Source organism: Entelurus aequoreus, linkage group LG04 (genome assembly GCF_033978785.1).
Source record: "Entelurus aequoreus isolate RoL-2023_Sb linkage group LG04, RoL_Eaeq_v1.1, whole genome shotgun sequence".
In the NCBI taxonomy this organism is placed as follows: Eukaryota; Metazoa; Chordata; class Actinopteri; order Syngnathiformes; family Syngnathidae; genus Entelurus; species Entelurus aequoreus.
The window spans coordinates 15,647,432-15,670,970 of record NC_084734.1 but is presented as its reverse complement, the minus strand read 5'-3'; the positions used below and the strand labels follow the sequence as shown (position 1 = coordinate 15,670,970).

At 41.0% G+C, this 23,539-nt stretch overlaps 1 protein-coding gene across 2 annotated transcripts in view; it reads right to left on the bottom strand.

The window, feature by feature from the left end:
• Positions 1-23,539, bottom strand: part of inppl1b (inositol polyphosphate phosphatase-like 1b) — a 94,489-nt gene that overhangs the window by 50,782 nt on the left and 20,168 nt on the right. For both annotated transcript variants that reach the window (XM_062044310.1, XM_062044311.1), the window contains exons 4-16: positions 22,028-22,151; positions 21,825-21,965; positions 16,024-16,111; positions 15,851-15,928; positions 15,618-15,758; positions 13,756-13,870; positions 13,590-13,690; positions 8,905-9,007; positions 8,631-8,827; positions 4,323-4,440; positions 4,134-4,230; positions 2,495-2,633; positions 2,277-2,376 (exon numbers count right to left, since the gene is read on the bottom strand). In XM_062044310.1, coding sequence (XP_061900294.1) covers positions 2,277-2,376; positions 2,495-2,633; positions 4,134-4,230; positions 4,323-4,440; positions 8,631-8,827; positions 8,905-9,007; positions 13,590-13,690; positions 13,756-13,870; positions 15,618-15,758; positions 15,851-15,928; positions 16,024-16,111; positions 21,825-21,965; positions 22,028-22,151 — 1,542 coding nt within the window. The remainder of the gene's footprint in view (positions 1-2,276; positions 2,377-2,494; positions 2,634-4,133; positions 4,231-4,322; positions 4,441-8,630; positions 8,828-8,904; positions 9,008-13,589; positions 13,691-13,755; positions 13,871-15,617; positions 15,759-15,850; positions 15,929-16,023; positions 16,112-21,824; positions 21,966-22,027; positions 22,152-23,539) is intronic.

The window sequence follows — 23,539 nt, the reverse complement described above, 5'->3', positions numbered from 1 at the left end:
CGGTCACCTATTGGCAGCAATGTTTAATTGTACTGTCCCTGTCAAATACCGTATTTTGCGGACTATAAGGCACACTTAAAATCCTTTTTTTCCCCCTGAAAACTCGACAGTGAGCCGTATAACCCGGTGCGCCTAATGTACGGAATAAGTCTGGTTTTGCTTACCGACCTTGAAGCCATTTTATTTGGTACATGGTGTTATTGATAAGTGTGACCAGTAGATGGCAGTCAAACATAAGAGATACGTGTCGACTGCAATATGATGGCAATATGACTCAAGTAAACAACACCAACATTTTATATGTTCCATTGAAAATATAGAACATTACACACGGCGGTCAAAAATATATCAAAATGTTTTAGTACGACTTTGGTAAGCTATGAAGCCACGCCGCTTGATGGATTGTACTGTGCTTCAACATAGGAGTATTATTATGGTGTGTCCTGGGCATGACGTTAAAGTGCATCCAGCAGTGGAGGCTCCTCTATGGGGTCTTGGGGCACTAGGTGGTTAACCCCTTTACTACTATTACCCCAGGTGGCCCTTGGCAAAGGCCTAGTACCTGACTGCCCCCTAGCCAAGGATACGGTTAAGACCTCAACGGCAGAGCAGGTGGAAGACGGTATATTTAAGAACTACCACAACGGCTGCAATGGCGGAAGAAGGCTGCAGCAGAAAAGGGTGCCCAGTCGTCTTGGACTCCATGCCACTGGACCCTGACCCGATTCTGTCAAGGATCGTGTGGTGACTGTCTGTGTACCAGTCTACCCACGTTAAACTAAGTCACGCACAGGCATCCTCCATAAAGGGATACCCCCCTACCAAGAGGATCATTGTACTCGTTCAAGTGACCGCCGATGATGATGATGATTATTATTGTGTGTGTATAAGGTAAGACATATTATCTGACGTTTTGAAAAAGCGACTTTTCTTACCTTTTGGTACCTGCTGATCTGTATTTGGGATCTGCATAAGTCCCGAAACATTGCGCGGGTCCGCCTTTGTAGTCCGTGCCCACGCCGTAGTCGATAAGCTTCTTATATTTCTCTATCTTCTTGTTATGGGACATTCATCCTCCACTGTTGCCATTTCTAATATAAAGTAGTGTAAAGTTCTTACTTATATCTGTCAGTAAACTCGCCATGAAAGCACTAAAACATACCGGTGTAGTGAGTTTACATTATTCACCCAAAGAACTTTAGTTATTAGAGCGTTCCGGTCGGACGGTTATTCATGGGACACATTTCCAGCCTTGTTGTTGTTTCCGGATGAGGAGATGCTGCTCCGTTATTGATTGAAGTAAAGTCTGAATGTCATTAAAACAGTTAGCGCCATCTTTTGACACTTCTTCCACTCCCGTCCTTGCACGCTACACCGCTACAACAAAGATGACGGGGAGAAGACGCTGTCGAAGTGGAGGCACATAAATAAGAGCGCCCACAAGACGGCGCATCCTGAAGCGACTTGAAGATGATGTGTAAAACATCATCTATGCAACATTTTGACCAAAGAACCACCATTACATGTTATGTAGACCACAAGGAAGTCTTTTACATTTAGAAAAAAATAATAATATGACTCCTTTAATGCGCCTTATAATCCGGTGCGCCCTATATATGAAAAAAGATCGAAATTAGACCATTCATCGGCAGTTAAAAATAAAGTTAAAGTACCCATGATTGTCACGCACACACTAGATGTGGTGAAATTATTCTCTGCATTTGACCCATCACCCTTGATCACCCCCTGGGAGGTGAGGGGAGCAGTGAGCAGCAGCGCTGGCCGCGCCCGGGAATCATTTTTGGTGATTTAACCCCCAATTCCAACCCTTGATGCTGAGTGCCAAGCAGGGAGGTAATGGGTCCCATTTTTATAGTCTTTGGTATGACTCGGCCGGGGTTTTGAACTCACAACCTACCCATTCTCAGGTGCGCCTTATTATCCGGTGCGCCCTATGGTGCGGAAAATACAGTATGTGTTTTTCACTTTTTTCTACTTTTCTTTAAAAGCCTAACCAGGGACGAGGGTTGCAAATTATCCTCTGGCTAGAAGTCTGATGTACTTTGACATGGGTTACTTATGGCTAGCAATGTTTAATTGTACTGTCCCTGTCAAATAAATAAATAAATAAATAATGTGATATTTTTTGTGATTAATCTTGTTAGGTAACTTATTATGGACAGCTCTATTACAAAGATAATGTGATTGTTTTAAATAATGTAATTCCTTTCAAATCCTCCAAAGCACATTTGGCATTATTTACAGATGGGACTCACTAAAATACAAAAAGGCCTTCCGCTTGTGCCTCTCCCGGGTCAGCTGGTCCGCACACATGAGCTCCTCAAACTCCCTCTTGGACACGTGCTTCAGGATGTCCTGCGGGTGAGGAGAGACGGTGAGAGGATTGCTTTGCCGGATGGACCCTTGTGTCTTTTTTCCAAGCCTGAGGAGAGCTTTAAAAATCCTTGGTACTGTGGCGGAGTCCCTCCTATACCTGCACTTCCAGGTCCAGTCGGTAGTTGAGGTCCCCGCACCAGAAGATGTGCGTGAAGCGCAGGCTGATGTCAAAGGCGCCAAGGCTTTTGTCGCCAAGTGAAAGTAGTCTGAGGATGTCAACAAAGTTCTGGTTCCTCCTAAATCCCCACAAGCAAGGTAGGAGAGAGGTGTGAATATATATTTGTAATGTACAAAACCCAAAAGCAGTGAAGTTGTCACGTTGTGTAAATGGTAAATAAAAACAGAATAAAATGATTTGCAAATTCTTTTCAACTTATATTCAATTGAATAGACTGCAAAGACAAGATATTTAACGTTCAAACTGGAAAATATTGTTATTTGTTGCAAATATTAGCTCATTTGGAATTAGATGCATGTAGTATGTTTCCAAAAAGCTGGCACAAGTGGCAAAAAAGACGGAGAAAGTCGAGGAATGCTCATCAAACACTTATTTGGAACATCCCACGGGTAAACAGGCTAATTGGGAACAGGTGGGTGCCATGATTGGGTATAAAAGCAGCTTCCACGAAATGCTCAGTCATTCACAAAAAAGGATGGGGCGAGGGTCACCACTTTGTCAACAAATGCGTGAGCAAATTGTTTAATAACAACATCTCTCAACCAGCTATTGAGAGGAATTTAGGGATTTCACCATCTACGGTCCATAATATCATCAAAAGGTTCAGAGAATCTGGAGAAATCACTGCACGTAAGCGGCAAGCCCGTGACTTTCGATCCCTCAGGCGGTACTGCATCAAAAACTGACATCAGTGTGTAAAGGATATCACCACATGGGCTCAGGAACACTTCAGAAAACCACTGTCAGTAACTACAGTTGGTCGCTACACCTGTAAGTGCAAGTTAAAACTCTACTATGCAAAACGAAAGCCATTCATCAACAACACCCAGAAACGCTGCCAGCTTTGCTAGGCCTGAGCTCATCTAAGATGGACTGATGCAAAGTGTAAAAGTGGTCTGACGAGTCCACATTTCAAATTGTTTTTGGAAACTGTGGACGTCGTGTCCTCCGGAACAAAGAGGAAAAGAACCATCCGGATTGTTCTAGGCGCAAAGTGTAAAAGCCAGCATCTGTGATGGTATGGGGGTGTATTAGTGCCCAAGACATGGGTAACTTACACATCTGTGAAGTTACCATTAATGCTGAAAGGTACATACAGGTTTTGGAGCAACACATGTTGCCATCCAAGCAACGTTATCATGGACGCCCCTGCTTATTTCAGCAAGACGATGCCAAGCCACGTGTTACAACAGCGTGGCTTCGTAGTAAAAGAGTGCGGGTACTAGACTGGCCTGCCTGTAGTCCAGACCTGTCTCCTATTGAAAATGTGTGGTGCATTATGAAGCCTAAAATACCACAACGGAGACCCCCGGACTGTTGAACAACTTAAGCTGTACATCAAGCAAGAATGGGAAATAATTAATGATTATTTATTAAAAAAAATGAAGTTTCTCAGTGTGAACATTAAATATCTTGTCTTTGCAGTCTATTCAATTGAATATAAGTTGAAAAGGATTTGCAAATCATTGTATTCTGTTTTTATTTACGAACTACACAACGTGCCAACTTCACTGGTTTTGGGTTTTGTATGTAAATGAAGTGTAATGACAGAATATACCTTAGAACTTTCTCACTTCCAGAGGTCAGGTGGCAGTTAACGAAGCCAAAAGATGTTCCGTTGAAGTGGAACGACACGCCAACAGCTCCCTTGTTCCCTAAAACAAAATCCCTTCCAATTTAAACTCTCAGTTTAACATTTAAAGCATGTTTTGTGTGTCAAAGTGGTCTACAGGGGGGGGGAGCCTACCCAGAGTGTTACCTAGGCCAGTTTTAACACTGGCTGTGCTCACATGGCTGATGCGGAGTTCATGTTCAGGCTTGACAAACACAGCCAGACGAATGTTCCAGAGGGACTGCACTGCCACCTAGAGGACAAATGTCTGCATCACAACCAGCGCTGACACGTTTGGTCAATTTGAGCAAGGTCAATGTTCACATTTTGCAGCAAAAGTAATACATCAAACTTCATATAATAACTGACCACAACTAGGGGTGCTCAAAAAATCAATTCACACCTAAATAGCCATTTTTATTTATTCCGATTCCAACCGGATTAACAATTTTGGAGAATTGATTTAAAAGAAAATTGATTATTAAAGGCCTACTGAAATGAGATTTTCTTATTTAAACGGGGATAGCAGGTCCATTTTATGTGTCATACTTGATCATTTCGCGATATTGCCATATTTTTGCTGAAAGGATTTAGTAGAGAACATCGACGATAAAGTTCTCAACTTTTGGTCGCTGATAAAAAAAAGCCTTGCCTGTACCGGAAGTAGCGTGACGTCACACGTTGTGGAGCTCCTCACATCTGCACATTGTTTACAATCATGGCCACCAGCAGCGAGAGCGATTCGGACCGAGAAAGCGACGATTACCCCATTAATTTGAGCGAGGGATGAAAGATTCGTGGATGAGGAAAGTGAGAGTGAAGGATTAGAGGGCAGTGGAAGCGATTCAGATAGGGAAGATGCTGTGAGAGGCGGGTGGGACCTGATATTCAGCTGGGAATGACTAAAACAGTAAATAAACACAAGACATATATATACTCTATTAGCCACAACACAACCAGGCTTATATTTAATATGCCACGTAACAAACACCTCCCCCCTCCCGTCCATATAACCTGCCAATACAAAACAAACACCCGCACAACACACTCAATCCCACAGCCCAAAGTACTGTTCACTTCCGCAAAGTTCATACAGCACATATATTTCCCCAAAGTCACATACGTGACATGCACATAGCGGCACGCACGTACAGGCAAGCGATCAAATGTTTGGAAGCCGCAGCTGCGTACTCACGGTAGCGCGTCTGCTATCCAACTCAAAGTCCTCCTGGTAAGAGTCTCTGTTGTCCCAGTTCTCTACGTGTTTGTGTTGCTGCAGCCGGCCGCTAATACACCGCTTCCCACCTACAGCTTTCTTCTTTGCTGTCTTCATTGTTCATTAAACAAATTGCAAAAGATTCACCAACACAGATGTCCAGAATACTGTGGAATTTTGCGATGAAAACAGACGACTTAATAGCTGGCCACAATGGTGTTCCAAAATGTCTGCTACAATCCGTGACGTCACGCGCAAACGTCATCATACCGAGACGTTTTCAGCAGGATATTTCGCGGGAAATTTAAAATTGCACTTTACTAATCTAACCCGGCCGTATTGGCATGTGTTACAATGTTAAGATTTCATCATTGATATATAAACTATCAGACTGCGTGGTCGGTAGTAGTGGGTTTCAGTAGGCCTTTATTCAATAAAAAAAATGTAAAAAAAGGATTAAAAACATTAACCTCCTATTATTGATACTGTTGCATTTATCAATGTTTGGTTTTCTTTTTTGGTATTGTACTTATTAATAAATTGTATATTTTTCCGCCTTCTCAGTTGCTTTATACATTTCTATCCTAAGCATTATAAAACTGGGATTAGCTTGGAATTGCTCTTTTTTTCTTTTATTAGATCAATTCAATTCTGTGATTTTTATAAGAAAAATTTAAAAATGTTTTTTTAGCCAACACTGTGGGTATGCAGTAAATCGTACGTAAGTAGCAAAAAGGAGCTTTTGTAACCTGTTTTTAAAAGATTGCGTTATTATTGTTATACCAAATAATACCAAAGAAATGTGTTGAATCAAAAATCAATCGTGATTAAAATCGTTAACCCAAGAATCGGAATAAAATACATTAAAAAATACATACTCTTTGGAATTATTTGTTAGAATTTTTCAAAAAATAAGTCATTTACCATATTTTCCCGACTATAAGGCGCACTTAAAATATTTTTTTCCCCCTCAAAACTTGACAGTGCGCCTAATGTACGGAATAATTCTGGGTTTGCTTACCGACATCGAAGCAATTTTATTTGGTACATGGTGTAGTGATAAGTGTGACCAGTAGATGGCAGTCAAACATAAGAGATACGTGTAGACTGCAATATGACTCAAGTAAACAACAACATTTTATATGTTCCATTGAAAATATAGAACATTATACACGGCGCTCAAAAATCTATCAAAATGTTTTAGTATGACTTTGGTAAACTATAAAGCCACACCTCTTGAAGGATTGTACTGTGCTTCAACATAGGAGTATTATTATGGTGTGTGTATAAGGTAAGACATATAATCTGCTGTTTTGTTTTGCAATATTACACAAAAGCAACTTTTCTTACTTTCTGGTACCTGCTGATCTGTATTTGGGATCTGCATAAATCCTGAAAAATTGCGCATAGTCGATAAGCTTCTTCTTTTTCTCTATCTTCTTGTTATGGGACATTCATCCTCCACTGTTGCCATTTCTAATATAAAGTAGTGTAAAGTTCTAACTTATATCTGTCGGTAAACTCACCATGAAAGCACTAAAACATACCGGTGTAGTGAGTGTTATGGTTAACATGGTGTTATGACAAGTGTGACCAGTAGATGGCAGTCAAACATAAGAGATACGTGTAGACTGCAATAGGACTCAAGTATACAACAATATTTTATATGTTCCATTGAAAATATAGAACATTATACACGGCGCTCAAAAATCTATCAAAATGTTTTAGTACGACTTTGGTAAACTATAAAGCCACACCTCTTGAAGGATTGTACTGTGCTTCAACATAGGAGTATTATTATGGTGTGTGTGTATAAGGTAAGACATATTATCTGCTGTTTTGTTTTGCAATATTACACAAAAGCAACTTTTCTTACTTTCTGGTACCTGCTGATCTGTATTTGGGATCTGCATAAATCCTGAAAAATTGCGCATAGTCGATAAGCTTCTTCTTTTTCTCTATCTTCTTGTTATGGGACATTCATCCTCCACTGTTGCCATTTCTAATATAAAGTAGTGTAAAGTTCTAACTTATATCTGTCGGTAAACTCACCATGAAAGCACTAAAACATACCGGTATAGTGAGTGTTATGGTTAACATGGTGTTATGATAAGTGTGACCAGTAGATGGCAGTCAAACATAAGAGATACGTGTCGACTGCAATATGATGGCAATATGACTCAAGTAAACAACACCAACATTTTATATGTTCCATTGACAACATAGAACATTACACACGGCGTTAAAAAATCTATCAAAATGTTTTAGTACGACTTTGGTAAGCTATGAAGCCGCACCGCTTGATGGATTGTACTGTGCTTCAACATAGGCGTATTATTATGGTGCGTGTATAAGGTAAGACACACTATCTGGCGTTTTGAAAAATCGACTTTTCTTACCTTCTGGTACCTGCTGATCTGTATTTGGTATCTGCATAAGTCCTGAAAAATTGCGCGCTTCTGCCTTTGTCGTACGTGCTGACGCCGTAGTCGATAAGCTTCTTCTTTTTCTCTATCTTCTTGTTATGTGACATTCATCCTCCGCTGTTGCCATTTCTAATATAAAGTAGTGTAAAGTTCTCACGTATATCTGTTAGTAAACTCGCCATGAAAGCACTAAAACATACCGGTATAGTGAGTTTACATTATTCACCCAAGGAACTTTAGTTATTAGAGTTCCGGTCGGACGGTTTTTCACGGGACACATTTCTGGGCGTTGTTATTATTTCCGGGTGAGGAGATGCTGCTCCGTTATTGATTGAAGTAAAGTCTGAATGTCATTAAAACAGTTAGCGCCATCTTTTGACACTTCTTCCACTCCCGTCCTTGCACGCTACACCGCTACAACAAAGATGACGGGGAGAAGACGCTGTCGAAGTGGAGGCACGTAAATAAGACCACCCACAAAACGGCGCATCCTGAAGCGACTGTCAGAAAGTGACTTGAAGATGATGTGTAAAACATCATCTATGCAACATTTTGACCAAAGAACCACCATCACATGTTATGTAGACCACAAGGAAGTCTTTTACATTTAGAAAAAATACTAATAATATGACACCTTTAATGCGCCTTATAATCCGGTGCGCCTTATATATGAAAAAAGATCGAAAATAGACCATTCATCGGCAGTGCGCCTTATAATCCGGTGCGCCCTATGGTCCGGAAAATACGGTATATGGCAGTTTGCACGTGTTAAAGTGGTTATAAGAAGTATAGGTGATGTACTTGTTTGAAGTCAATCTGGGTGTGGCTGCGAAGGGTCGCTCTAATATGCTCCGCCCACTCCCTCTCCCCCTGAGGGTTTTCCTGCGTGCCCAAGGCGTAGACGTCATGGGGCAGCGAGGCAACAGAGTCGTCGGGGGTGTGTCCCAAACCACAGCAGGTGACCCACGACTGCAGGCCGCGAGGCGGGGGGGAGCTTCCTGTTGGCACAAAAAAGACGGCCGCTTGATCTTGCCTTTAATCTAGCCAGCATTCCAGATTGTTTTTTTGTCATTACCCATATTCCAGGTGCCGACAAAAACGGAGATGACGTCCGGTTCGCTCAGTTTCGAGTGTCTTGTTTTCATCATCTGGAGGAGTTGGCAGAAGGCGTCGCCCTTCTGGAAGGAGAAAAACACACATTGAGGGAAAAAAAACAAGGGAATCCATCTAATAGACCAGGGGTCGGCAACTGGAGCTTTTTCAAAAATGTATTAAAATGGAAAAATATATATTTTTGGTTTTAATAAGGTTTCTGTAGGGCAGTGTTTTTCAACCTTTTTTGAGTCAAGGCACATTTTTTGCGTTGAAAAAATCCGGAGGCACATCAGCAGAAATCATTAAAAAAACGAAACAGTAAAAAGTTGTTGCCGCAATTGTTGGATACGACTTTAAACCATAACCAAGCATGCATGACTATAGCTCTTGTCTCAAAGTAGGTGTACTGTCACCACCTGTCACATCACACCCTGACTTATTTTGAGTTTTTTGCTGTTTTCCTGTGTGTAGTGTTTTAGTTCTTGTCTTGCGCTCCTATTTTGGTGGCTTTTTCTCTTTTTTTGGTATTTTCCTGTAGCAGTTTCATGTCTTCCTTTGAGCGATACTTCCCGCATCTACTTTGTTTTAGCAATCAACAATATTTCAGTTGTTTTTATCCTTCTTTGTGGGGACATTGTTGATTGTCATGTCATGTTCGGATGTACATTGTGGACGCCGTCTTTGCTCCACTGTAAGTCTTTGCTGTCGTCCAGCATTCTGTTTTTGTTTACTCTGTAGCCAGTTCAGTTTTAGTTTCGTTCTGCATAGCCTTCCCTAAGCTTCAATGCCATTTCTTAGGGGGCACTCACCTTTTGTTTATTTTTGGTTTGAGCATTAGACACCTTTTTACCTGCACACTGCCTCCCGCTGTTTCCGACATCTACAAAGCATTTACCTACCGGCCACCTACTGATATGGAAGAGTATTACACGGTTACTATGCCAAGCTCTAGACAGCATCGACACTCAACAACAACACATCATTTGCGGACTATAATTACTGGCTTGCAAAAAATATTTTTAACCCAAATAGGTGTGTTGGCCCTGTGATGAGGTGGCGACTTGTCCAGGGTGTACTCCGCCTTCCGCACGATTGTAGCTGAAATAGGCTCCAGCACCCCCCGGCACCCCAAAAGGGACAAGCAGTAGAAAATGTTACATCACAGGACTCCAAAAACATCATAAGACTGTAAAGACCCTCTCCATCAAAGAAGAGGATGTACGCCGGCAGTTCTTGAAGCTGAATACGCGGAAGGCCCCCGGGCCGGATGGTGTCTCCCCCTCCACTCTCAGACACTGTGCGGACCAGCTGGCTCCTGTCTTCACTGACATTTTTAACACCTCTCTGGAGCTATGCCGCGTGCCGTCCTGCTTTAAGACCTCTACCATTGTCCCTGTCCCCAAGAAAGCACAGATCACAGGACTAAATGACTACAGGCCGGTCGCGCTGACGTCTGTGGTCATGAAGTCCTTTGAGCGCTTGGTCCTGCCCCACCTCAAGGACATCACCGCCCCCCTCCTGGACCCACTGCAGTTCGCCTACAGAGCCAACAGGTCTGTGGATGATGCAGTGAACCTGGCCCTCCACTTCATCCTGGAGCATCTGGACTCCCCAGGAACCTACGCTAGGATCCTGTTTGTGGACTTCAGCTCTGCCTTCAACACCATCCTCCCTGGACTGCTACGAGACAAGCTCTACCAGCTCAGCGTGCCCGACTCCCTCTGCAGTTGGATTAATGACTTCCTGACAGACCGAAGACAGCACGTAAGGCTAGGGAAGATTGTCTCGGACAGTCGAACCACAAACACTGGTACTCCTCAGGGCTGTGTACTCTCCCCCTGGCTCTTCTCCCTGTATACAAACTGCTGCACCTCCAGTCACCAATCCGTAAAACTGCTCAAGTTTGCGGATGACACCATCCTCATCGGGCTCATCTCGAATGGCGATGAGTCCGCCTACAGGAGAGAGGTGGACCGGCTGACGTCCTGGTGCAGCCTCAACAACCTGGAGCTGAACGCCCAGAAAACAGTGGAGATGATCATGGACTTCAGGAAAGTCACAGCCCCACCATCCCCCCTCACCCTGATTGACTCTCCCACCCCCGTCCCCATTGTGGACTCCTTCCGTTTCTTGGGCACCACCATCACCCAGGACCTCAAGTGGGAGCCGACCATCAGCTCCCTCATCAAGAAGGCCCAGCAGAGGATGTACTTCCTGCGGCAGCTGAGGAAACTTAAGGTGCCGACAGAGATGCTGGTGCAGTTTTACTCAGCCATCATAGAGTCCATCCTGACCTGCTCCATCACAGTGTGGTTCCCCGGCGCCACAGTCCAGGATAAGAATAGACTGCAGCGCATCATACGTGCTGCTGAGAAGGTGATTGGCTGCAAGCTCCCATCCCTCCAGGACTTGTTCTCCTCCAGGACCAGGAGGCGTGTGGGTCGGATCACAGCTGACTCTTCTCACCCTGGACACACGCTATTCTCCCCTCTCCCCTCAGGCAGGAGACTACGCTCCATCCAGACCCACACCTCCCGCCACCTGAACAGTTTTTTCCCCTCGGCCATCAGGCAAATGAACAATAACTCCTAACAGCAGCTCCATGAAATTCCTTGAATCCCTTCTAAGTCTATCTGATAGCTCAGTCACAGCTCTTTTTTATACCAAATATGTGTTATATGTGTTTTATGTCGCACGTTTGCACCAAGAAAAATTCCTAGTTTGTGAACCCGTTCTCAAACAATGGCAATAAAACGATTCTGATTCTGATTCTGATTCTGATTCTGATTCTGAAAATGGATGGATGGATAGGTGAAATTCGCTCATCTCCCACGGCACACCAGACTGTATCTCACGGCACACTTGAAAAACACTGCTGTAGGGATACAAACATGACCCAAACATTTTAAAGAGTTAGAAATCTCACTGTGTGTATTAAACAAGCTTCACTGATGAGAGTATTTAGATAGATAGATAGATAGATAGATAGATAAATAGATAGATAGATAGATAGATAGATAGATAGATAGATAGATAGATAGATAGATAGATAGATAGATAGATAGATAGATAGATAGATAGATAGATAGATAGATAGATAGATAGATAGATAGATAGATAGATATAGATAGATAGATAGATAGATAGATAGATAGATAGATAGATAGATAGATAGATAGATAGATAGATAGATAGATAGATAGATAGATAGATATAATAGGTAAGACATATTATTTTGATAGTAGGCTAATATAACAAATATAGACACTTACATCATGTATTGCCTTCATTATAACACTTATATAAGACTTTTAAAGTCATTTTGATAGTAGGCTAATATAGACACTTACATCATGTGTTGTCTTCATTATAACACTTATATAAGACTTTTAAAGTCATTTTGATAGTAGGCTAATATAGCTAGTATAGACACTTACATCATGTGTTGCCTTCATTATAACACTTATATGAGACTTTTAAAGTCATTTTGATAGTAGGCTAACATAACTAATAGAGACACTTACATCATGTGTTGTCTTCATTATAACACTTATATAAGACTTTTAAAGTCATTTTGATAGTAGGCTAATATAGCTAGTATAGACACTTACATCATGTGTTGTCTTCATTATAACACTTACATAAGACTTTTAAAGTCATTTTATAGTAGGCTAATATAACTAATATAGACACGTACATCATGTGTTGCCTTCATTATAACACTTATATAAGACTTTTAAAGTCATTTTGACAGTAGGCTAATACAACTAATATAGACACTTACATCATGTGTTGCCTTCATTATAACACTTACATAAGAATTTTAAAGTTATTTTGATAGTAGGCTAACATAGCTAATATAGACACTTACATCATGTGTTGCCTTCATTATAACACTTACATAAAACTTTTAAAGTCATTTTGATAGTAGGCTAATATAGCTAATATAGACACTTACATCATGTGTTGCCTTCATTAGAACACTTACATAAGATTTTTTAAGTAATTCTGATAGTAGGCTAATATAACTAATTTGGACACATCATGCGTTGCCTTCATTATAACACTTATATAAGACTTTTTAAAGTAATTTTGATAGTAGGCTAATATAACTAATAAAGACACTTACATCATGTGTTGTCTTCATTATAACACTTATAAAATACTTTTAAAGTCATTTTGATAGTAGGCTAATATAGCTAATATAGACACTTACATCATGTGTTGTCTTCATTATAACACTTATAAAATACTTTTAAAGTCATTTTGATAGTAGGCTAATATAACTAATATAGACACTTATATCATGTGTTGCCTTCATTATAACACTTATATAAGACTTTTAAAGTCATTTTGATAGTAGGCTAATATAACTAATATGGACACTTACATCATGTGTTGCCTTGATTATAACACTTCATTAAGGTTTTTAATTTTTTGTGGCTCCAGACAGATTTTTTGTATTTTATTTTTGGTCCAATATGGCTCCTTCACCATGAACTGATTAACTTATACAAGTTGAAAAACGTATTCGGGTGTTACCATTTAGTGGTCAATTGTACAGAATATGTACTGTACTGTGCAACCTACTAATAAAAGTATCAATCAATCAATCAATCAATGGGTTGCCGACCCCTGCAATGGACAAACAGAAGTCTGCTTTACCCGAACACTCTCAAATACCATCTCCCGTGGTGCGTTGTGGTGGCTGTCAATCACCAGGCGTACCTTGGCAGGGCAACTCTGGTACTTGACAAGCTGAAGGACTGATGCAGTACAAGTCACAAAGCCGTCACAGACGATACACACACCGGTGACACAATGGTCTTACCTCGGTCGTGGGACACCCACTCTACGTCGAATGAGTTGGCTTTCCTGTCAAACAGGAGCACCCCTGCGTCCACATCCACTGACACGGTCTGCCTGCCATAGCGCAGCATCTTTACCTGGACACAAAAATAATATTAATAAGTCATCATCGGCCATATTTTGGCACAACTTGTTAGTTCCGAAATGTTGGAAAGCAGCTGCATTCTGACAGTTTTTAGGTAGAACAGCACAGAAGGCGGGCTTGTTTTGTTAGTCAGTGCGCACCATGGAAAGGGGTCGTTTCTGCAATCAGTATTGTACGCTCTGACAAGAATGAGGACGTAAAAAGGTGCTGAATGAAAGTTTTCAAGCACAATATTAACAACCAACAATAACCCTAATGTCACGGCCAGGGCGCATTCCTGGCCTCGGGACGCGCCCATGGCCGCGCACTGCCATGTTCGGCTTGCGACAGCCGGCAGCTGCAATCATTCACCGGCAATCTACGCACCTGGAGCTAATGAGAGGTCCTGCCTTCAAGAAGCCTGCTCAACCCGCTATTCGTGCCAGAACGTAATCATCTGTGACGTACAGGGCCGGCCCGTGGCATAGGCCGTATAGGCAAATGCTAAGGGCGCCGTCCATCAGGGGGCGCCACGCCAGTGCCTCAAATGTTGGAGTAAAAAAAAATTTTAAAAAAGTTGGTACTATTATTTCTAAATACATAAAATAATCCCACGTTAATTAAAATGCAAAGTAAAGCCTATTTAATAGAAATTTTATTCGTTACAACATTACGTCCCCCCTCCCCCGGCACGGTGCGGCCCCTCCCTTCCCGTATCATGACTCTTTTTGGACGTCACCACATAAAAAAATCAACACAAGATGTCAAAACGGCCAAAACTGTCAGGTGCCCAGGGAAGAAAAAAGAGAAAAGAAGAGGAGAAATGAGAAAAAGACAGAGGTAGCAGGTAGGTAACGTTAGCCTACATGAAATTATTTGTCTGTTACAGAATGTGATAGTAACCTGGCTTTTTAGCATTAAGCTAATGTTACATGATTCGGCAATTGCTAATCAATAAATAGCTAGTTCTGTTTGAACGTCGGGTTAATATTGTGGAGGGGGCTAAATTGTTATGGAAAATAATAATGTAACGTTAGGTAATTACAGTACTCCCTGGTGTACAGTATTTTGTAAGTCATTCTAGTTAATGCAATATTAAAAAGCACAAATAGAGAACTCTGTAGGATCCCCTTTTTTTGTAATATAGTTGTGAAAGTCATACTGGTTTGATATCTTGTTTTGTGCAGTGTCTTATTTATATTGTATTTTAAATTTATTTTATACAACTTGTTGACACGTTTTATTTTGTGTTTATGTATGTAAAAAATATTGTATTTCATATATTAATTTTTTATTTTTTGTATTCATTTATTTATCCATATTTTTTTTTATCTTGTTAACTATTCTGATTTTTAATTTGTTTTGTTTAAGTAAAAAAAAAAGGTCAAAGACAAAGCTATTCGGTTTCTTGTGAATATATACACTTCACTGCCGATGTGGGGGGGTGCCACATAAAATCTTGCCTAGGGCGCCAGATTGGTTAGGGCCGGGCCTGGTGACGTAGTAAGCATCCCGAGTCTGGCTTCCCTCCCGAGTACTTGTTCTATCTCTGTATCTTCCCAGTTCCCGTGTCTGATCTCCCTTGTGTCTTCCCGCAGTGCTTCCCGTGTTTCCTGTATCGAGCTGTCTTTTTGTTTCTATTGAGCTCCTTCTACTTATTATCATTAGCATATTTCATGCCGTCACTCAACCTGTCACAATCCTCCTGTTTTGGAATGGCTAAAAGCAATTCAGCGACATAAAATGCAGGTGTTAGTAACCTGGAAGGAGCGGACCGGCAGCTGCCGATGCCAGTGAGTCTTGGGAGAAGTGGTAATGGTGGCCGTTGGTTCCGGAGGAGGCGGGTTAGGCTGCACTGCCAGATTGTGATTGGTGACTGCGTCTTGGAGGGCCTTAAGTACCTTCACAGACAGAAGAGCACATGTAGATGTGGGTGGTCTGTCGGTGAGGGAATGTCACAAACAGATTGAATTTGAAAGAAAAGTGTCCGTACCTTTTTTTCCAGCGAAGAAAGAAGGCTGACCAAGGCTGAAATCTTACACAACAGGTTGTCCACCACCATGTCTGGACTCTTTTTTTTGTTTTTTCCCCCATGCAGATGTTAAAGTCAGAAATGTCTCTTTTCAAGCAACAGATAATGCACCGTCGCCACTAAATGTAACATACCTGCACATTTGTGTTTGGCAAGGAGCAGCTGGGGTGGTCAAAGACCTTTGCCAGGGTCTCCAGACTTGAGAGTGTCAGGTCGACCTCACTGCGGGGAAATAATCAGCAACATTACTTAGAAAATATGTTGTACAAAAGTGCAAACTACAACTAGTGTTGAAAATACAAACGTTAAAAGTGTTTAAAGTAGGGTTGTCCCGATACCAATAAAATGGTGTCTTCGGCATGCGACTGTGAATTGTTTTTGTTTGCGGATGACTCTGCCCTGCTGGTATCCGACAAGGACAAGTCATAGGTGGAGAAAATCCTCAGTGCTGAACTCTGTAGAATTTGCACCTGGCTCGCTGACAACAAGCTATCCATACACTTGGGTAAAACGGAATCCATCCTATTTGGGTCCCACATCAACCTTAAGAAAGTCAATGACTTCACTATAAAAGTGGGTGACATTGTTATCACCAGGAAAGATGAGGTCACCTACCTAGGTTCCATTCTAGAGGCTAATCTTTCCTGTGATAAAATGGCAACCAAGGTAATCCAAAAGGTCAACAAACGAACGAGATTTCTCGACAGAATCTCCTCTCTGGTCAACAAAAGCACCATGAAGATTCTAGCGGGAACTCTCATTCAACCCTTTTTCGATTACGCATGCACCTCCTGGTACCCTAGCACCTCCAAAACCCTCAAATCTAGACTCCAAACATCCCAGAACAAGCTAGTCAAATTACTTCTAGACCTCTACCCCAGATCACACCTCACTCCTACCCACTTCTCCAAAGTGGGCTGGCTCAGGGTGGAGGACAGAGTTAAACAACTTGCACTGAGCCTAGTCTATAAAATCCACTACACCTCCCTGATACCGAAGTACATGTCAAACTACTTAAAGGCCTACTGAAATGAAATGTTTTTATTTAAACGGGGATAGCAGATCCATTCTATGTGTCATACTTGATCATTTCACGATATTGCCATATTTTTGCTGAAAGGATTTAGTATGGAACAACGACGATAAAGTTCGCAACTTTTGGTCTCTGATAAAAAAAAGCCTTGCCCCTACCGGAAGTAGCGTGACGACACCGGAGGAAGGACTGCTCATATTTTCCTATTGTTTACACCAGCAGCGAGAGAGATTCGGACCGAGAAAGCGACGATTACCCCATTAATTTGAGCGAGGATGAAAGATTCGTGGATGAGGAACGTTAGAGTGAAGTACTAGATTGCAGTGCAGGACATATCTTTTTTCGCTCTGACCGTAAATTAGGTACAAGCTGGCTCATTGGATTCCACACTCTCTCCTTTTTCTATTGTGGATCACGGATTTGTATTTCAAACCACCTCGGATACTATATCCTCTTGAAAATGAGAGTCGAGAACGCGAAATGGACATTCACAGTGACTTTTATCTCCACGACAATACATCGACGAAACACTTTAGCTACGGAGCTAGCGTGATAGCATCGTGCTTAACTGCATATAGAAACAAAATAAATAAATCCCTGACTAGAAGGATAGACGGAAGATCAACAATACTATTAAACCATGGACCTGTGAATACACGGTTAATGCTTTCCAGCTTGGCGAAGCTTAAAAATGCTGCTGCTAACGGCGCCATTGAAGCTAACTTAGTAACGGGACCTCATGGAGCTATGATAAAAACATTAGCGCTCCACCTACGCCAGCCAGCCCTCATCTGCTCATCAACACCCGTGCTCACCTGCGCTCCAGCGATCGACGGAAGGACGAAGGACTTCACCACGATCATCCGTGCGGTCGGTGGCTAGTGTCGGCTAGCGCGTCTGCTATCCGAGTCAAAGTCTTCCTGGTTGTGTTGCTGTAGTCCGCCGCTAATACACCGATCCCACCTACAACTTTCTTCTTTGCAGTCTTCATTGTTCATTAAAGGCCTACTGAAATGATTTTTTTTTATTTAAACGGGAATAGCAGATCCATTCTATGTGTCATACATGATCATTTCGCGATATTGCCATATTTTTGCTGAAAGGATTTAGTAGAGAAAATCGACGATAAAGTTCGCAACTTTTGCTCGCTGATAAAAAAAGCCTTGCCTGTACCGGAAGTAGCGTGACGTCACAGGAGCTAGTATTCCTTACAATTCCCCGTTGTTTACATTGGAGCGAGAGATTCGGAGCGACAAAGCGACGATTACCCCATTAATTTGAGCAAGGATGAAAGATTAATAGATGAGGAACGTTACAGTGAAGGACTAGAGAGGCAGTGATGGACGTATCTTTTTTCGCTCTGACCGTAACTTAGGTACAAGCTGGCTCATTGGATTCCACACTCTCCTTTTTCTATTGTGGATCACGGATTTGTATTTTAAACCACCTCGGATACTATATCCTCTTGAAAATGAGAGTCGAGCACGCAAAATGGACATTTAAAGTGACTTTTATCTCCACGACAATACATCGGTGACACACTTAGCTACTGAGCTAACGTGCTAGCATCGTTCTCAAATGCAGATAGAAACAAAATAAATAAACCCCTGACTGGAAGGATAGACAGAAGATCAACAATACTATTAAACCATGTACATGTAACTACACGGTTAAAAATTCTCAGCCTGGTAAGGCTTAACAATGCTGTTGCTAACGACGTTAAGGCTAATTTAGCAACTTAGCAACCGGACCTCACAGAACTATGATAAAAACATTAGCGCTCCACCTACGCCAGCCAGCCCTCATCTTTCCATCAACAGCCGTGCTCACCTGCATTCCAGCGATCAACGGCGCGACGAAGGACTTCATCCGTGGGTTTGACGGCAAGCATCGGCTAGGCGTAGTAAGTAGTCCTTGTTGTGTTGCTGTAAGTATTGTACTTAGCCGCTAATACACCGATCGATCCCACCTACAACGTTCTTCTTTGCAGCCTCCATTGTTCATTAAACAAATTGCAAAAGATTCACCAACACAGATGTCCAGAATACTGTGGAATTTTGTCGAAGAAAACAAGAGGTTTTTATATCGGGTCAGATGGGGTACAACCACTTCCGTGGATTTTGTGACGTCACGCGCATAAATCATATCCAAAGGAGTTTTTCAACCGGAAGTGTGGCGGGAATTTTAAAATTGCACTTTATAAGTTAACCCGGCCATATTGGCATGTGTTGCAATGTTAAGATTTCATCATTGATATATAAACTATCAGACTGCGTGGCCGGTAGTAGTGGCTTTCAGTAGGCCTTTAAACAAATTGCAAAAGATTCACCAACACAGATGTCCAGAATACTGTTGAATTTTGAGATGAAAACAGAGCTATTTTGTATTGGATTCAATGGGGTACCGATACTTCTATTTCACTGGCTACGTCACGCGCATACTTCATCATCCAAAGACGTTTTCAACCGGAAGTTTAGCGGGAAATTTAAAATTGCACTTTATAAGTTAACCCGGCCGTATTGGCATGTGTTGCAATGTTAAGATTTCATCATTGATATATAAACTATCAGACTGCGTGGTCGGTAGTAGTGGGTTTCAGTAGGCCTCTAACGTAAATGACCGCCATAACCACAACACCAGGGGGAGCTCCACTAACCACGTCAAACCCAGATTCCGATCTAACAAAGGTCTTAACTCATTCTCCTTCTATGACACATCAATATGGAATGCACTCCCAACAGGTGTAAAAGAAAGGGCATCTCTATCCTCCTTCAAAACCGCACTAAAAGAACCCCTCCAGGCAACTTCAACCCTAAACAAACACCCTCCCCCTTCCACATCCCTCCTCCCCGGATTGTAAATAATTAAATGTAAATAATCAAATGTAGATACTTATTCTTATGCTTTCTGATCTCTCTCTCTATGTCCACTACTTGCTGTACATATCCTACCAAGTTAGACCTACACTGTTTCAATGTCCATTTCTCTGATGATGCAATTGTTGATGACTGAAGTGCTGTGCTCCACATCCCACACCCTCGGATTGTAAATAATGTAAATAATGCAATGTGTATACTCTGATGATTAACTTGTGTGATGACTGTATTATGATGATAGTATATATCTGTACCATGAATCGATTTAAGTCAGGGGTCACCAACGCGGTGCCCGCGGGCACCAGGTAGCCCGTAAGGACCAGATGAGTAGCCCGCTGGCCTGTTCTAAAATTTGCTCAAATAGCAGCACTTACCAGTGAGCTGCCTCTATTTTTTAAATTGTATTTATTTACTAGCAAGCTGGTCTCGCTTTGCTCAACATTTTTAATTCTAAGAGAGACAAAACTCAAATAGAATTTGAAAATCCAAGAAAATATTTTAAAGACTTGGCCTTCACTAACTGACAAAGAAACAGATAACAGATTTGGTGTCCAGTTCAAAGTGTGACATGATTTATTTAAAAATTTGAGAGTTGACTTTTGTATTCGACATGAGTTATTATTTGTACAAACATGGTGCAAAGTAATTCATGATTTGTTCAAAAATGTTAGTGGCTAGCTAGTTAAAATGGGATATTGTGATTTCACAAGACGGTCTTAGAAGTGATCATTTGAAAATGTTCAATTTGAAAAATGTGCACTTAGAGAAAATATTAAAAATAAAGTGTTGCATATTGATATTTATCTGTTTCTATATATATTTATTGTGAGAAATCATTAAGATGATCAGTGTTTCCACAAAGATAAATATCATTCATTATTAATAGTAACATAGAGTTAAAGGTAAATTGAGCAAATTGGCTATTTCTGGCAATTTATTTAAGTGTGTATCAAACTGGTAGCCCTTCGCATTAATCAGTACCCAAGAAGTAGCTCTTGGTTTCAAAAAGGTTGGTGACCCCTGATTTAAGTGGACTTAAACAACTTGAAAAACGTATTCGGGTGTTACCATTTAGTGGTCAATTGTACGGAATACACTACCGTTCAAAAGTTTAGGGTCACATTGAAATGTCCTTATTTTTGAAGGAAAAGCACTGTACTTTTCAATGAAGATAACTTTAAACTAGTCTTAACTTTAAAGAAATACACTCCATACATTGATAATGTGGTAAATGACTATTCTAGCTGCAAATGTCTGGTTTTTGGTGCAATATCTACATAGGTGTATAGAGGCCCATTTCCAGCAACTATCACTCTAATGGTACAATGTGTTTGCTCATTGGCTCAGAAGGCTAATTGATGATTAGAAAACCCTTGTGCAATCATGTTCACACATCTGAAAACAGTTCAGCTCGTTACAGAAGCTACAAAACTGACCTTCCTTTGAGCAGATTGAGTTTCTGGAGCATCACATTTGTGGGGTCAATGAAACGCTCAAAATGGCCAGAAAAAGAGAACTTTCATCTGAAACTCGACAGTCTATTCTTGTTCTTAGAAATGAAGGTTATTCCACAAAATTGTTTGGGTGACCCCAAACTTTTGAACGGTAGTGTATGTACTGTACTGTGCAATCTACTAATAAAAGTTTCAATCAATCAATCAATGGTACCGGTACCAAAATGTATTTCGATATTTTGATACTTTTCTAAATAAAGGGGACCACAAAAAATGGCATTATTGGCTTTATTTGAACAAAACATCTTAGGGTACATTAAACATATGTTTATTATTGCAATTTAGTCCTTAAATAAAATAGTGAATATACTAGACAACTTGTCTTTTAGTAGTAAGTAAACAAACAAAGGCTCCTAATTAGTCTGCTGACGTATGCAGTAACATATTGTGTCATTTATCATTCTGTAGAAGGTGCCTCAGTGTGACCGTGTTCCACACCCCTGAATTAAGCTCATCGTTTTGTGGCATGGAGTCATAAGGAAACAGTACAGAATAAAGCAGTTCTTGCTGACCTGTTCAGGCCCTGGCAGGCAACACCCAGCATACGCTTGAGGTGGCAAAGTGCGGACGCGCCTTTGTGCACGTTGTCGATGTCCAGCGGCAGCTCGCTGAAGAAGTAGCCGTTGAGCAGTGAGACCACGTCGCTGGCAGTACTGGAAGAGATGACAGGAAACTTTAGACCACTTCACAACAACCACAACGAGGGATCGCGTACTTTGACGTGTTCAGTTCCTGCAACTTATCCAAAAACACCGCGTGGGGGTCTGGTGTGGCCGGCGGCGGTGTGGTGAAGGTGACCGTGTTGACAGGGGCTGAACTTTGAGGCGTCTTCTCCTCATCTGAAATGCAGCAAGTGTGTTGCGTATTTAAATGTTGGCTATTGTGCAAAACTAACTTGTTTTAATGATATTCTACACTGTAAAAAAAAATCCTATTTTTATGGTTAATTTACTCTAAATTTCTACAGTAATTTTTCTATTTTTTTTAAATAGTTTACAAAACTGTAGAATTGAAGACATTATCTGTAAATAAACAATCCGCCTGTTGTTTTAAGTAATATGCCAGTAATGACAAACTATGTATATTTCTATTTTTTTTTACAGAAAAATACCAAATTTAATTATACATAGCATTTTCTGTTTTCTTAAATTACTTTCAAATTCATGTAAAATTACAGTAATTAGCTTTCATTAACTATGTAGCTTGTTATATAAAAGTCTATGTCCATACTAACAATCTAACTGTAGAATAAAGGTATTTTTCTGCAGAACTGTTTGCATCGTCACTTTAGTAAAGGTGGTTGATCTTAACAATTCAGAAAAAATCTGTAAAATAATGGTATTTTTCAGTGGAACTGCCAGCATTGTCACATCCTTAAAGGTGTTTGATCGTAACAATTTGGAAAAACTCTGTAGAATAAAGGTATTTTTTCTGCAGAACTGTTTGCATTGTCACTTTATTAAAGGTGGTTGATATTAATAATTTAGTAAAAATCTGTAAAATTACGATATTTTCACGCAAAAACGTTTCATGAAAATGTCTGTAAATATAATGTTTTTGATCATTATTTGGTTTACAATGTTTTACTTTAATTTTATGGTTTTCGTTTGGCAGCCGTAGCTGCCAGTAGATGACCGTTTTTTTACAGATTTTTTTTTTACAGTGTAACGAAGGGTGCACAAAAATATTTGGTTCACATCCGAATAGCGATTCTTACTCGTCCCAATTCTAAATCGATTTATTACTTTTCAAAAAGTCCATCCAGGGCAGCACGGTGGCCAGAGGTTAGTGCGTGTGCCTCACGATACGAAGGTCCTGGGTTCGATTCTGGGCCGGAGGGAAACCAATGCAGTCACGGGAGAACATGCAAACTCCACACAGAAAGACCCCGAGCCCGGGGATCGAACCCAGGACCTTCATATTGTAAGGCACATGCACTAACCCTCGGCTCTTTTGTTTGAGGACAAACGTTATATGTGTGTGTGTATGCTTCACTGATGAGACTATTTGGTGAACATCCTTTTGTCCTACTCATTTCGGCCGTTCTTGAACTCACCATAGTGTGGACTGTGACGCAACAGTTTGTTTACATGTAAAATCTTCCGCTCCTTCTTTGTCTCGTTTTGTCCACCAAACCTTTTATGCTGTGCGTGAATGCACAAAGGCGCGCTTTGTTGATGTTATTGACTTGTGTGGAGTGCTAATCAGGCATATTTGGTCAGTGCAT